This window comes from Coturnix japonica, chromosome 3 (assembly GCF_054131305.1).
Source record: "Coturnix japonica strain WE chromosome 3, WE-NBRP24, whole genome shotgun sequence".
NCBI classification, from domain to species: Eukaryota; Metazoa; Chordata; class Aves; order Galliformes; family Phasianidae; genus Coturnix; species Coturnix japonica.
Window position 1 is genome coordinate 99,165,142 of NC_140665.1, and position 12,478 is coordinate 99,177,619.

General features: G+C 48.9%; 1 protein-coding gene across 1 annotated transcript; it reads right to left on the reverse strand.

The window, feature by feature from the left end:
- Positions 1-1,080: 1,080 nt before the first annotated feature.
- On the reverse strand, positions 1,081-12,249 carry LOC107312331 (interferon-induced very large GTPase 1-like). The gene is made up of 2 exons (XM_085544121.1): positions 12,113-12,249; positions 1,081-8,512 (listed from the first exon to the last, which is right to left on the reverse strand). The coding sequence occupies exon 2, from the start codon at positions 8,508-8,510 to the stop codon at positions 1,221-1,223; it is 7,290 nt and encodes a 2,429-aa protein (XP_085400247.1). The 5' UTR covers positions 8,511-8,512; positions 12,113-12,249; the 3' UTR covers positions 1,081-1,220.
- Between the last annotated feature and the right edge of the window lie 229 nt (positions 12,250-12,478).

Below are 12,478 nucleotides of genomic sequence, written 5' to 3' on the forward strand. Positions count from 1 at the left end.
ACAGAAAGTTTGACTACAAAGAAGGGGAATGCTGTCTGGATGGAGCCCCACAGTTCCTTGGCAGTGAGGGCCACAAGGATGCTCAGAAGGCTGGAGCACCTCTCCTATGAAGATGGGTTGAAAGTTGGGCTTGTTTGACCCAGAGAAGAGTGGGCTCCAGGTAGACTTCTCTGTGGCCTTCCAGTACCTAAAGGTGTCTACAGGGAAGCTGGGAAGGACGATTTGTCAGGGACTGTCACATGGTTAAGAATGGTCTTAAACCAAATGAGTGGACATTTAGATTTCGATTTAGAAAATATGAAGAAATTCTTCAGTCAGAGGGTGCTGAGGCCCTGGCAGAGGCTGCCCAGAGAAGCAATGGGTGCCTCATGCCTGGAGGTGCTCGAGACCAAGCTGGATGGGGCTTCAGGCAGCCTGACCTGGTGAGCGGTGTTCTAGCCCAAAGCAGGGATTGAGACTGGGTGGGCTTTAAGGTCCCTTCCAAAGCAAACTATGCTAGGAATATATAATAATTGTGGCTTAAGAAGAAAGAAAGCATGCAGACACCAGTCCAGTCCAACTCTACCAGTTCATTAGCAAGGCTACAAATGCTTATAACGAACACCAACTCTCCAGGAGCATCAACAGTACTGCAGGAACTGTGCAGCAAACCCTACTGTTGCCTGAGCTGGTACAGGCAGAGCTGGTGAGATGTTCTACAGACCAGCACCCAGTTCCCGGCTGACTTCAAAACACAAATGCTAACATCACACACTGCTGATGCCTACTGAGGAAGCTGCAGAGATAACTAATTCTCTGTGTTGGTTCTACAATGGGCTTTTGCCCAGAATCTAAGCACACGCTAAGTGCAGTTGGATTGTCAGCGAGATAGAGGGAAGTTCAACAGGGGACTTGAGCAGGAGCTCGTGGAAATGTGGGCACATCTTAACATAGGAAGGATACCTAATGAATACTGAGATTAATCACTATCACTGAGCGGGGTACTAAGTTTAGCAAGAAGGGGTTTTTAAATGCCCACAAATGTTTACCTGCACTCAGACATCGCTGTCCTTTCTTTAAGCGTGATGATGATTTCCTGCAGGGAAACTGTTCTTTTGCCAATGTCATTTACTTTCACATAGCAGATACTTTGGTGCTTTCTAATGCTGCCTTGCTCTTAACCTTGCCTATATGAATGGCTGATGCAGAAATGTGCAGATTTTCCTTCATGTCAGCTTAGCCTACCTCAGTTCATCAAGTGCTTCCTGCTTTGTAACTTTGTGCCAAGAAGCAGGGATTTCTCCTCTGTCGTGGAATTTACCTTTGAAGAATTCTTCTAGCTGTTCCCTAAAATGACACACAAACCATTTCCAGTATTTTTGCATGGATGAATCAGGAAGAATGTTCCAAGTGGAAAAAGGAGGTCCTGCATCTCGGTATTTCTTGTAGGGTAACCACCGGTATTTGCTAACCCTGAAGAGCTTATCACTGGCAACACTGCTAGAGCAAATATCAGTGACAAAGATGTCTGTTTTATACACTCTCCATTTGCCCAAAACTTGTGGACGATGGAAGACAAGCTGGTGGTCTCCATCGTGGTTTGGTATAGTGTTTGTGCAAACTGACCCGCAAAATGGGCACTGCTCCTTGCACCCCGGAAACTGTTCCACCAGTATCCTGTGAGGCTGCTTTTCAAATGAGCTCAAATCAGCATGAGCAAACTCTTCCTTGAGACGATTCCTCAGAGGTGAAAGGGCCTTCATCATGGCGTCATTCAGAAACTCTATGTCAGTTATCTCCAGATGTTCAATGCCAACCAGGTCACCCCTGGGCAATCTTAGGACTCCTCCAAGTTCTCTGCAGAATTCATCCAGCCAAAGAGAGATGATCTTATTGCTGTCTCTTCTGCCTTTGACAACTGCGGTTGATGCAAAAACAGCTTTCTGAATGGTTTCATAGTACTGGGTAAGAGTTGTATTTAGAAACATCACCAGCCGTCTGTTCTGATCTAAACAGTATGTCTTAACATGTGTCTGAATGTAACTCTCCAAAAAGTCTACTGGGGAACAAAGGTAAAGCTTGTAGTTTTCAAACTTTTCTTCTTGTGCCAGGTATTTCAGTATGCAGACTTCCAGATTGGCTCTACTGCCACTGAAATCTGGTACTTCACTCCTCATATGCCCAGCTATGACAAGAGCTGTCTTGTCATAAATGGCCAGGCGAAGACCTGGGTCAATCTTGCTGCAGAGGAAATCAGCAAATGTTGTGATAGAAGTGGCTCCTTGGCAGGAAATCTGGAAACATTTGAAGAAATCTTCTCTCTTGCTCTCCAGGTAGGTAGCTGGGTCATTTGCTTTCCTGAAGGCCGCATGCATCTCCTTAAACCTGGCTGCTGCCATTCTGCACAGATACACCGAAAGATCTATTCGGTATTCTTTTGTAAAATGATGCTTTTCAGAGCTAAGTACAGTTTCCATACCTTCCTGTACTTCCTTTAGTATCTCATGAATAAAAGTGCAATTGTAATCCATTTTGTCCTTTTCCTTCTGGTCAATGTTTTCCTTCACACGCCTTATGATGCGGTCTGTAAGGTACTGTAAGCTGCTCACATTGCACTCACCAAAACCATAGCGAATAACACCCAAAACCTTTTTCTTGGATATGTGTTTCTTCACATCAAGTGTAAAGGTGGGCTGGTTAGAAAACTTCTCAATTCGTTCCGCTATATTAGGCTCCTTGAAATTTTCTATAAGGACATTTTCTATTTCCACATCAATGTTCACCTCTTCCAGACGGGGAGCATTAGAAGACACTTCAGTAACCCAGGTCACCCAGAGGAAATTGAAGTTCTTTCTCAATTCTCGTTCACTTAATTCCTGTCCTTTAAGAGACAGAGCCAGCTCCCTGCTCTTTTTCAGGAGCTCATTTTCATATTCAGATTTCCTCTCATCCAGTTTACTCTGATTCTTCTTTAGTTCTAGAAGTTTCTCACACTTCCTCCTGGTTTCATCCAGAAGGGACGCTTTTAGATCTCTCAGCTTCAGTTCTGTGTTACTTTTCCACTGAATCAATATCTCACAGTCTCTGTCTTCCCTGAAGAACTTCTCCACATCTTTGTTGATGGCATCACTTGTTTCTTGCACCTGTTCTTCAAGCTCATATGTTGAGATTTTCCCTAGCTCTCCATTCCGAATTTTATTGTCCAGTTTCATTTGCAAGTCCAAGATGTGCCTTCTCAGTTTCCAGGTCCAATGACTAAAGGATGTTTCCAGTTTCTTGTATGCAGCAATCTCCACTGAGTTCTTGAAGCTGAAGACGAAGTTTTCATTCCGCAAGGCGTTCCACAGGTCACTAATACGATCTTTCAAGCTGGACAGCCTCAGAACACTGCCCAGAGATTCCTTCTTGGCAGCTTGCAGAATTTTGCTCTTTAATTCCTGGACGTTCCGGCTGTAGGTGGGGTTGGGTGGTGCCATTGGTGGGTTACCCTCCCACAGGTGAGCAAAGTAATGAATGTGGGTGTTCACGTCAAAGCGGATGACATCACTGAAGCAGGTGACGTCACAGTATTCCTGCTGGGCTGCTATCACTGTCATTTCATCCAGCTTTTCCTGCAGATGTCTCGGTCCTTCCATGTTCTGTACCTTTGCTATTATTTCGCCTACATTTTGATGTACAAACAGGCAGCTTGGGGAAAGCTTGACTTGCTTCATCCTCAGAAAAGCCTGCACAGCAATCTGAAGGAAGTCTTGCATTTCGGAAGGGTTCTCTCCAAAGATGTTGATCAGAGTCATGTTGCCAATGCCAATGACAAAGGTGGCCAGCTCATTGTCATGATTCAGTGACCGCTTATTGGCCATCTCTATGGCACGAAGTCCTTCAGTGTCCACCACGAGAATGTAATCAAAGTTCACAACCTGCTGCAGCTTCCCATCCACTTTGATGAGCTGCATAAAAGCTCCCTGAGTGCATCTGCCAGCACTGACATTGAACTGGAGACCAAACATGGCGTTCAGTAGGGTTGATTTCCCTGTGCTCTGGATGCCAAGCACCGAGAGGACAAAGACTCGCTTGTCACCTAACTTCTCAATTAACCTGTCAAAGATTGCTGCAACCCACTGTAAGGGTATGTAAGAAGCATCACCATCCATCAGCTCAATGGGATACCCTGAAACCATCAGATCAGCTGCAATTTCAGGTAGTTTTTGTAAACGTTCATCTTTGGAGTCTGTTGATTCAAGAGCTTCATAAATCTGCCCTACCTCTCTCAAAATATGCTCAAGGCCAATGGACGCATTGTTGACTTCATTGGAAAGGGAATCTAATCTTGTCATCATTACAGTTTTGGAGTTGCTTTCTTCATTGCTTTTCTTCATTTCCAGGATCTGAGACCATAACTGATGATACTCTTTCTTCAATTCATCAAGGCGATCGGAGGTCAGGTCATCCATGAAGACCTTCATCCACTGCAGGAAGTATTTCTTGGTGTTGACTGGCTGGGACTGGAGAAAGCCAAGGACTGATTCCATCAGTGGGCTGAGACTGCGTACTTTGCTTACTTGCTCTCTTCTTATTGCAGCTTTGTCACTTTCAATTTGGCTCCGATGATGTTCTATGCTGTTGTTCCCCTTCTCCTGTAAGCGAGTGAGTTCTTTGTCCTTTTTACACCAATCGTACCACAGTTTTCCTTGAAGGGGCAGTAGCTTTGATTTGATCTCAGACAGCTTCTCTTCCTTGAGCAGCCTCACCAGCTCGTTTGCCCTCCCTTTGCCTATCACACACTCTTCTGCATCTTCATCAACTAAGAATCCGTGCTGGCGAGCTGTTCCCAGACACATATCAAGGCTATGGAGTGTGCTTGAGCCCTGCAGGAGATCTCGGATTGTTTTTGTCAGCTCGCCCATTAATTCTGCTTCGTTTCTGTTCTTGATACCTATTCTTACATTTTGGCTAGATCGGCCAGCTGCAATGTTCTCTTTCTCAGTGAAAAGACAAACCAAAGGCCTCTGAGACTGCCACAGGTCTTGCAAAATTTTCCTGCATTTCTTCTCACTCAGAATTGACTCAGAAAGGAGAACGACCACCACAGCAGAGATCTCCTGCAAGAAGCTCAGCTGTGGCTCGTGATCCCTGGCATCTCCGTGCAGGTTACAGAATGCAACACAGCTGTCAAAACTGTCATCGTCGCTACCACAGGGACAATACCAGGAGATCTCCACCACACCTTTCATCAGCAAACAGTCTTTGGTGCTGCCTTTGCAATGCCTGTGGAAAAATATGTCGTGTTTTTGTTTGCTCAGGAGAGCATTCAGGAGCTGTGACTTGGAAGAGGACGGTGAGCTGCCGATGCGTATGAAGGACACAATGGGTGTCTCTGCCTGATAAATGAGTTTGTTTGTGTAGCTGCTACTTTTCATCTGCTCTCCTGATTTTGCTGCTCCATTCCAGCTCTTTTTGATTTGGCTGAGGGACCAGAGAGGGAGCTCGATCTTTGTTGTGCATGGGTTGGGTACCAGGAGGGGGAGTGCAAACTGGCAGAAGGCAAGCTTTGAGGATATGTACTGCCTCATGAAATCATTGGCGCAATGAAAAATGGCCATCTGGATGTCCATAGGGTGCACGTGGCTCTCCCTGATTGCGGACTCAGAGGCTCCTTCATCCAACTGACGGAAAAAGTCATCAAAGGAATCAGAAGGCTCTTCCTCAGTGGCTTTTGGTGTGGGCAAGACTTCTGGCTTACTCTTGTCCTTGCAAGTCAGGTACCTCACCCTGTAGTCCACACACAGTAGCTTTTGCAGGAAGTAAAAAGGTAGTTCACTCTCCTCGCGGGGCTGGCTGTCATGTACAGATGTCTTGTGTATGATGTGGAAGTCTTCTGACCCCATTTTTCTTGGATAGTATCTCTCTAGCCCAAGGCGCTTAAGTAAGTTGAGGAACTCTGGGTTTGCACTGGCTTGATGAGTTTGGGATTTCATGTCATCTGATTTGTGTTTGGATGGACTGGGAGGCAGTGTTCCTTCCATGTCTTTGATTATGCCGTGTTTCATGAGATTGACAGAGGTGTTCTGCAATTGCCCGCTGATGTAGGACTGCAAGTCTCTTTCCAGCACCTTCCAGTCTCTGACCATGTTCTGTTTCTTGAGGAGATCTTCTATCTCAGAAGACCACGTGTTCTTCATCTTATCTTCCATGAAAGCAAAGCGGTCATTCTTCTGCTCAAAGGACACCTCGCTGCTTTTGGATGTTATGGTGAGACCCGTGAAGAGCAGGAAGGCCTCGGCTCTGTACACATCCTGCTCCTTCAGGCTCTGATACTCATCATATGCAGTTTTCATTTTCTTGACCATGAAGTTAATTTCTTCACAACCAAGGAGGTACTGAAAAGTGCTGCTTTCTACTCTGTATCCTATCGCAGTTGAAACTAAGAGCACTAAGAGTTCTATGTCTTTCTCTTCCCTTTCCTGCAGATACTGCAGGAAAGAGCAAACAGCCAGGCTTATAGTCTGGGTGGCTTCGATCTTTGCTTCATGAATGGCAGATTCAGAGGTGGCTGGTGAGTAGGTGACTTCCAGAATGTGCTCCTTCATTTGCAGCAGTGTCTGGATGAGGTCCCGAACTTCAGAAATACTGGGAGTTTTGGGAAACGTGTGCTCATTGCAGGTAACCCATTGCATAATGAAGGTAGCCTGGGGGAAGTCCTTAACAGAATAGATGTGAGGATCCAGCAGGAACTGAAGCAGTGATTTGATAGAGGTGATGTTTTCTGGAGGTGATTTCTGGCAAAACAGAACGGTATTCAGCAGGAACTCCTGCAGCGTCTTATCCGACAGGCATATGTTGATCCAGACATTGGGATTTTTTGCTTTTTCATTCAGAGCATGTTTGAAATCCATCAGCGTGAGCAGTTTCCTTTCATCCCTGGTCACCTCCCAGGTCTTCACTTGCTCCAGGAAAGCTCTGGCCTCTTCCACGGCACTGGCCAGTTCCTCTCCAAATACTGTGCCAACACTGTGTTTTGTGAGTGCTTCATACACAGCCCTGAGGCTGCTGCTCATCTGATAGGTGGATTTAAAGTCTTTACTGTGGTTGGACTGGATTATGTCCCACACTGGGATCATCTGATAGCCCCTATCGATTACAAACCAGGTTGTGTTACTGGCCACAAGCCCACACTTCCACTGGGCAAGGGAATCTGTCTCCGATGGACCCCCTGTGTTGGTCACCGAGAGCTGAATCGCTGTGTGGCTGCTGCTTCTATCACTTCTCCCAAGTGATGCCTGTGAGCTAGATTTGGAAACATCCACATTCCCTCCTGCAGTGCCAGCAAAGATGCCGAAACTCGCCCTGACAAAGGAGTTTAGTGCTTCAGATGCTTGTTGCTTCATCTCTTCCCTTTGCTCTTCCCTGAACCCTTCAGAAGATGCTTTCCACCAGAATATGCCCCCAAAGTGGAGGGGTCCCTGGCTGACGTGCGACCCAAACCTGCTGAAGAAGCTGGCACACCTGCTCTTCAGCATGTGGAGCCTGTCTGCCTCCTGGGTGACGCTCAGAAGGTCCTCGATGCATTGCAGCTCCCTCAGGGCCCCATCTGAGAGGCGAAGTTGGTCCCTTTGGAAGAAGCAGGAGGCAGTGGGGATGTAGTGGTACCTGCTGCTACAAATGTACGTCTGCTCTGAACGTGAGTGGCGAGTGTCTTCCTCCTCTGAGGAGCTGCTGTGATTTGTACCTCCTTCAATACTGAACCCCCAGAACGCGGCTTTGGCAGAAACGCTTAGGCTGAATCCCAGCTGCTCCATGGACCTGGTGAAATTGGCTTCTGCTGCAGAGTAGGAGAACTCCCTCCTCTCAAACTGTGACCTCTGCTCCGGACCAGCAAGCTTGAAACCCACGGGGACTCTGATGAGCTGCTCTCGCTTTGCCAGCACATCTGCCAGGTTGTTGGTTTGGTAAATGCCCTGCAGAGCCAGCCCTCCTGACGCCCGTCTCAGCACCTCCTCATCAGAGACATTCTCACTCCTGCCCAAGGACACCTCCTGCCGTTCCAGTTGCTGCTGGATGCTTGCAAGTACATCAGGCAAGGAGTTCTCTGGTGGTGGCCAGTACTCCTTGGGAATGTCCATGGCTTGCCATAGTGCCTCCACTTTCCGTGTCACCATCTCCTTGCTGTGACTGTGGCTGTCATGCATTTCTTTCAGCTCCTGCAGGGCCAGCTTGGCTTCTTCTTGCCTCTGCTTCAGCATTTCCAGGCGCGGATTCAGCTTCTCCTCAACAGTTGCCTTGCTGTCTGTAATTTGGAGAAGCTTTCGGAGTGCCCTTTTCTCCCAGGGGTACTGTACTTCACTCTCCAGCTTCAGGTAGTCTTCATATTGCAGATGTTTCAAAGCTTCTTTGGATTTCACACCTAATATGTTCATCAGCTTGGGAAGCCAGTATTCTTCATCCAGCCCTTCACTCTGAAATGTTTCTGCCAGCAGTTGTTTAGCAAGTTTTGCCTTTTCCACATCATCTGCTTCTTTCTCCTGGGACTCCATGGCTGTGGAAGAGTTAAAACAGACTTCAGTTAAAGGCATGTTAGAAGCGGCCGATGCCTTTTCTTTGAAGAGGCCTCTATGCAGCTCCAGGGATTCTTCCCACCCAGCTGTTGGAATCCTATTGTGGGTACCCCAGAAACAGGCAGATTTGGCCATGAGGAAGCTGCGGAACCTGGAGCAGCTCTGCTGGGAGGACAGCTGAGAGATCTGGGGCTGCTCGTCCCACAGCAGAGGAGGCTCAGGGGTGTCTCACCACAGCCACTAAAACTCATAGGAGGTACAACAGAGTGGAGCCAGGTTCTGCTCTGCAGTGCCCAGGCAGCCCAGGGGCACAGCTTGCAGCCCAGGAGCTGCCCATCAGCAGCACTGCAGTGCTGGGTGGCTGCCGTAGTCATGGCACAGGGAGCAGAGAGTGGTGGAGGCTCCTTCTGGCGGATTTCCCACAGCCCCCAGCCGTGGTGCTGGGCTCCCTGCTCTGGGAAGCCCTTCAGGGCCATGGGAGGACCAGACAGACTGGCAGTTGTAACCCTCCAGCCACAAGCACCCTGGGGTTCTGTGAACCCTGCAGGCTCTTTGTCACCGAGACCACAAGCGTGCTGGGAGATCCCAGGTTGCTGCTTCCTTCCAAGAGGTTACCAAGGCATTGCCTCTTAGCATCCGCCATCCTTAGTAAAGGTATGGAAACCAGCTGAGCCTTTAACAAACAAATCCGGAACTTAGGAGGTGTATTGGGCTTTCTCCTCTGAAAGCAAAATGTGCCTGAGATGCACTTTCAGTTTAAACACAGCTGGAGCCTCTTAGAATTGTAGCATCACAATGTTGGAAAGGACCTACAAGATCATCAAGTCCAAATGTCCTCCCTTTACCATACCTACAGAAATCCCATAAACCATATCTCCTAGCTCCCTATCCAGACACCTCTTGAACAGTGCCAGGGATGGCGACTCCACCACCTCCCTGGGCAGCTATTCCAGTGCCTGACCACTCTCTGAGAAACAAAGTTCCTTCTTATGTCCAGTCTAAACCTCATCTAATGCAAGTTGTGGCCATTTCCTCAGGTTCTGTTTGTTGCCTGGCAGAAGAGGCCAAGTCCTTCCTCATCACAACCTCCCTTCAGGAAGTTGTAGAGTGCAATGAGGTCTCCCCCAAGCCCTTTCTTCTCCAGGCTAAACAATCCCAGCTCCCTGAGCCGCTCCTCATAAGACTTGTGCTCCAGACCCCTCACCAGTTTTGTTGCCCTTCTCTGGACACGTTCCAGGGCCTTGATGTCTTTCTTGTAGTGAGGAGCCCAAAACTGAAGTCAGTATTCAAAAGATGCGGCCTCACCAGAGCTGAGTACAGAGGGATGATCACCTCTATGCTCCTGCTGGCCACACTATTTCTTATACAGGCCAGGATGTTATTGGCCTTCTTGGCCACCTGGGCACACTGTCGACTCATGTTCAGCCCAGCATCAACCAACACCCCCAGGTCCCTTTTCTCTTCTCAGTCATCCAGCCACTCTGCCCCAAGCCTATAGAGCTGCATGGTGTTATTGTGGCCAAAGTGTAGGATTCGGCACTTGGCCTTGTTGAACCTCATCCCATTAAGCTCAGCCCAGCGATTCAGCCTATCCAGATCCCTCTGGAGGGCCTCCGTACCCTCAGGCAGATCAACACCACCTCCCAACTTGGTTTCTCTTGCAAACTTACTGAGAGTACACTCAGTTCCCTCATCCAGGTCATCAATGAAGATGTAACAGAAGATGGGCCCTTGAACCGACATCTGGCAGACAACACTTGTAACGGGTTGCCAGCTGGACTTAACTCCATTAGCCACTACCCTCTGGGTACAACTCTCCATCCAGTTCCTTACCCAAAGATCGGTATACCCGTCTAGGCCACGGGCAGTCATTTTCCTTAGGAGGATACTGTGAGAGATCGTGTCAAAAGCCTTGCTGAAGTCCAGGTAGACTACATCAACTGCCTTACCCTCATCTACCAGCCTGGTCGCCCAATCATAGAAGGAGACAAGATTGTTTAAGCACAACCTGCCTACCATGAATCCATGCTGGCTAGGCCTGATCCCCCGGATGCCACGCACATGCCGTGTGGTCTCACCCAAGATGATTTGCTCCATAACTTTCCCTGCTACTGAGGTCAGTCTGACAGGCCTGTAGTTTCCTGGATCGTCCTTACGACCCTTCTTGTAGATGGGAATCACTTCGGCAAGCCTCCAACCCTCTGGGACCTCTCCAGTTAACCAGGAGCGCTGGTAGATGGCAGAGAGAGGCTCAGCAATCACCCCTGCCAGCTCCCTCAGCACCCGAGTGTGGAGCCCATCTTGTCCCATGGACTTGTGACAGTCCAGGTGGAGGAGGAGCTCTTTAACTGTCTCCACCTGAATCACTGGGGGTGTATTCTGCATTCCATCCCAGACTTTCAGATTAGGGCATGTAGTGCCCTGAGGACAACTGTTGTACCCATTAAAGGCAGATGTAAAGAAGGCATTGATGGCCTCAGCCTTCTCCTTATCCTCAGTGGTCACACTGGCTGCTGCATCAAGTAAGGGGGAGGGACATTTTCCTTGGTTCTCCTCTTACCATTGATACAATTGTAAGACGATCTTTTATTCTCTTTTACTGTCGTGGCCAATCTAGATTTGAGTTGGGCTTTTGCCGGTACCAATCAAAGCCTGACCTCAGGAAGTTTATTGGGTATTCATCTCCAAAAACTATTGAGCCTGTGGAGCACTTTCACTTTCACCAGGGCCTGAGCCTCTTCCAGGAATGGACCCGATTTCTGAGAAGCAGAGCAGCCAGGCACAGATCATGAAGAAAAATGAAACAACACTTAACTCCATCCCAGTGGTGTGCACAGAGCAGGGGCTGGATGAGCATAGGGCAGGACACTGTTTGCTGCCCATACTCCAGCAGCCAGCCTTCCCTTGGTCATTGATAGAGCTGTGGTTAATGGAGGCTGGAATGTATCCCGCTGGGGTGCAGAATGAGCAGGAAGAAGAAAGCAGCAGAGTGCCAGATAAGAGGAAAAGCTCAGCAATGAGAGAAATCCCTCTGTGAGGAGCCCCACCGAGAGAGAAGGTGGCAGGGAGAGATGCAGGCACAGCATGTTGCACAGACACAGCTGCCAGTTGTTGTCTCAAAGGGCTGCACACTGTGACACACAACCAGCACAGCTGCACCAAGCCCTTAGTGAGGAATGAGTGCAGCACAACAGCATTCAGAGCAGGGCCACAGGGCTGCAAATATCTGTGCAGGGCTTTGCTTTGCAGCTCCCCAAGCTCTTCCTCAGGGCTTTGCATCCCACTCACGCTTGCACAGCCTTTCCCCTCATCGTGTCCCTTGTGCTTCCACTCCTGCCATGCTTAGCCCCTGATCTGGGTGCTGAGTTCTTCATGCTTCCCCACTCCCCCTTGCCATCCAGTGCAGCCATTGCCACCACAGCCCACACAGCGCAGCCCCTTTGCCCCCTGCCACAATCCCCTCTTTCCTGCCGGCCCTCTCATCCCAGCACCATAACGTGAAGCACCAAGCAGGGGACCAAGGGGCTCCCATTGGTGCGAGTGCCCCTGTCCCACCCCATGGAACTGCAGCCAGGTCCTACCTGCACTTTCGGTGCTCTGCGGACCAGATGCTTTCTGAGCTTGGCTCTAACACTTCTGCTACGCAGCCCAGAACCTCTTCACAGTCTGCAGCTTCCTGTTGGTGGGGCAGCGGAAGCCTTCTCCTCCCTGAAGCCGAAGCTGCAAATGAAACTGGCATACCCAAAGCATTTCTGAAACTGTCAGCAATCATCTCAGGGAGCCCTCATAGCACAGAGAAAGCCCCAGGTCTATAGCAGGGCAAGCACAGCTCTATCAGAGGCACTGAGCCCCTTCTCTTTTCTATCAGTAGTTTCTCAACTGGACCAGCTCTGCACAGGAATTGAGGTCATTGGAATGTTCAGTGTTTGGTACAACCTGGTGAGAAC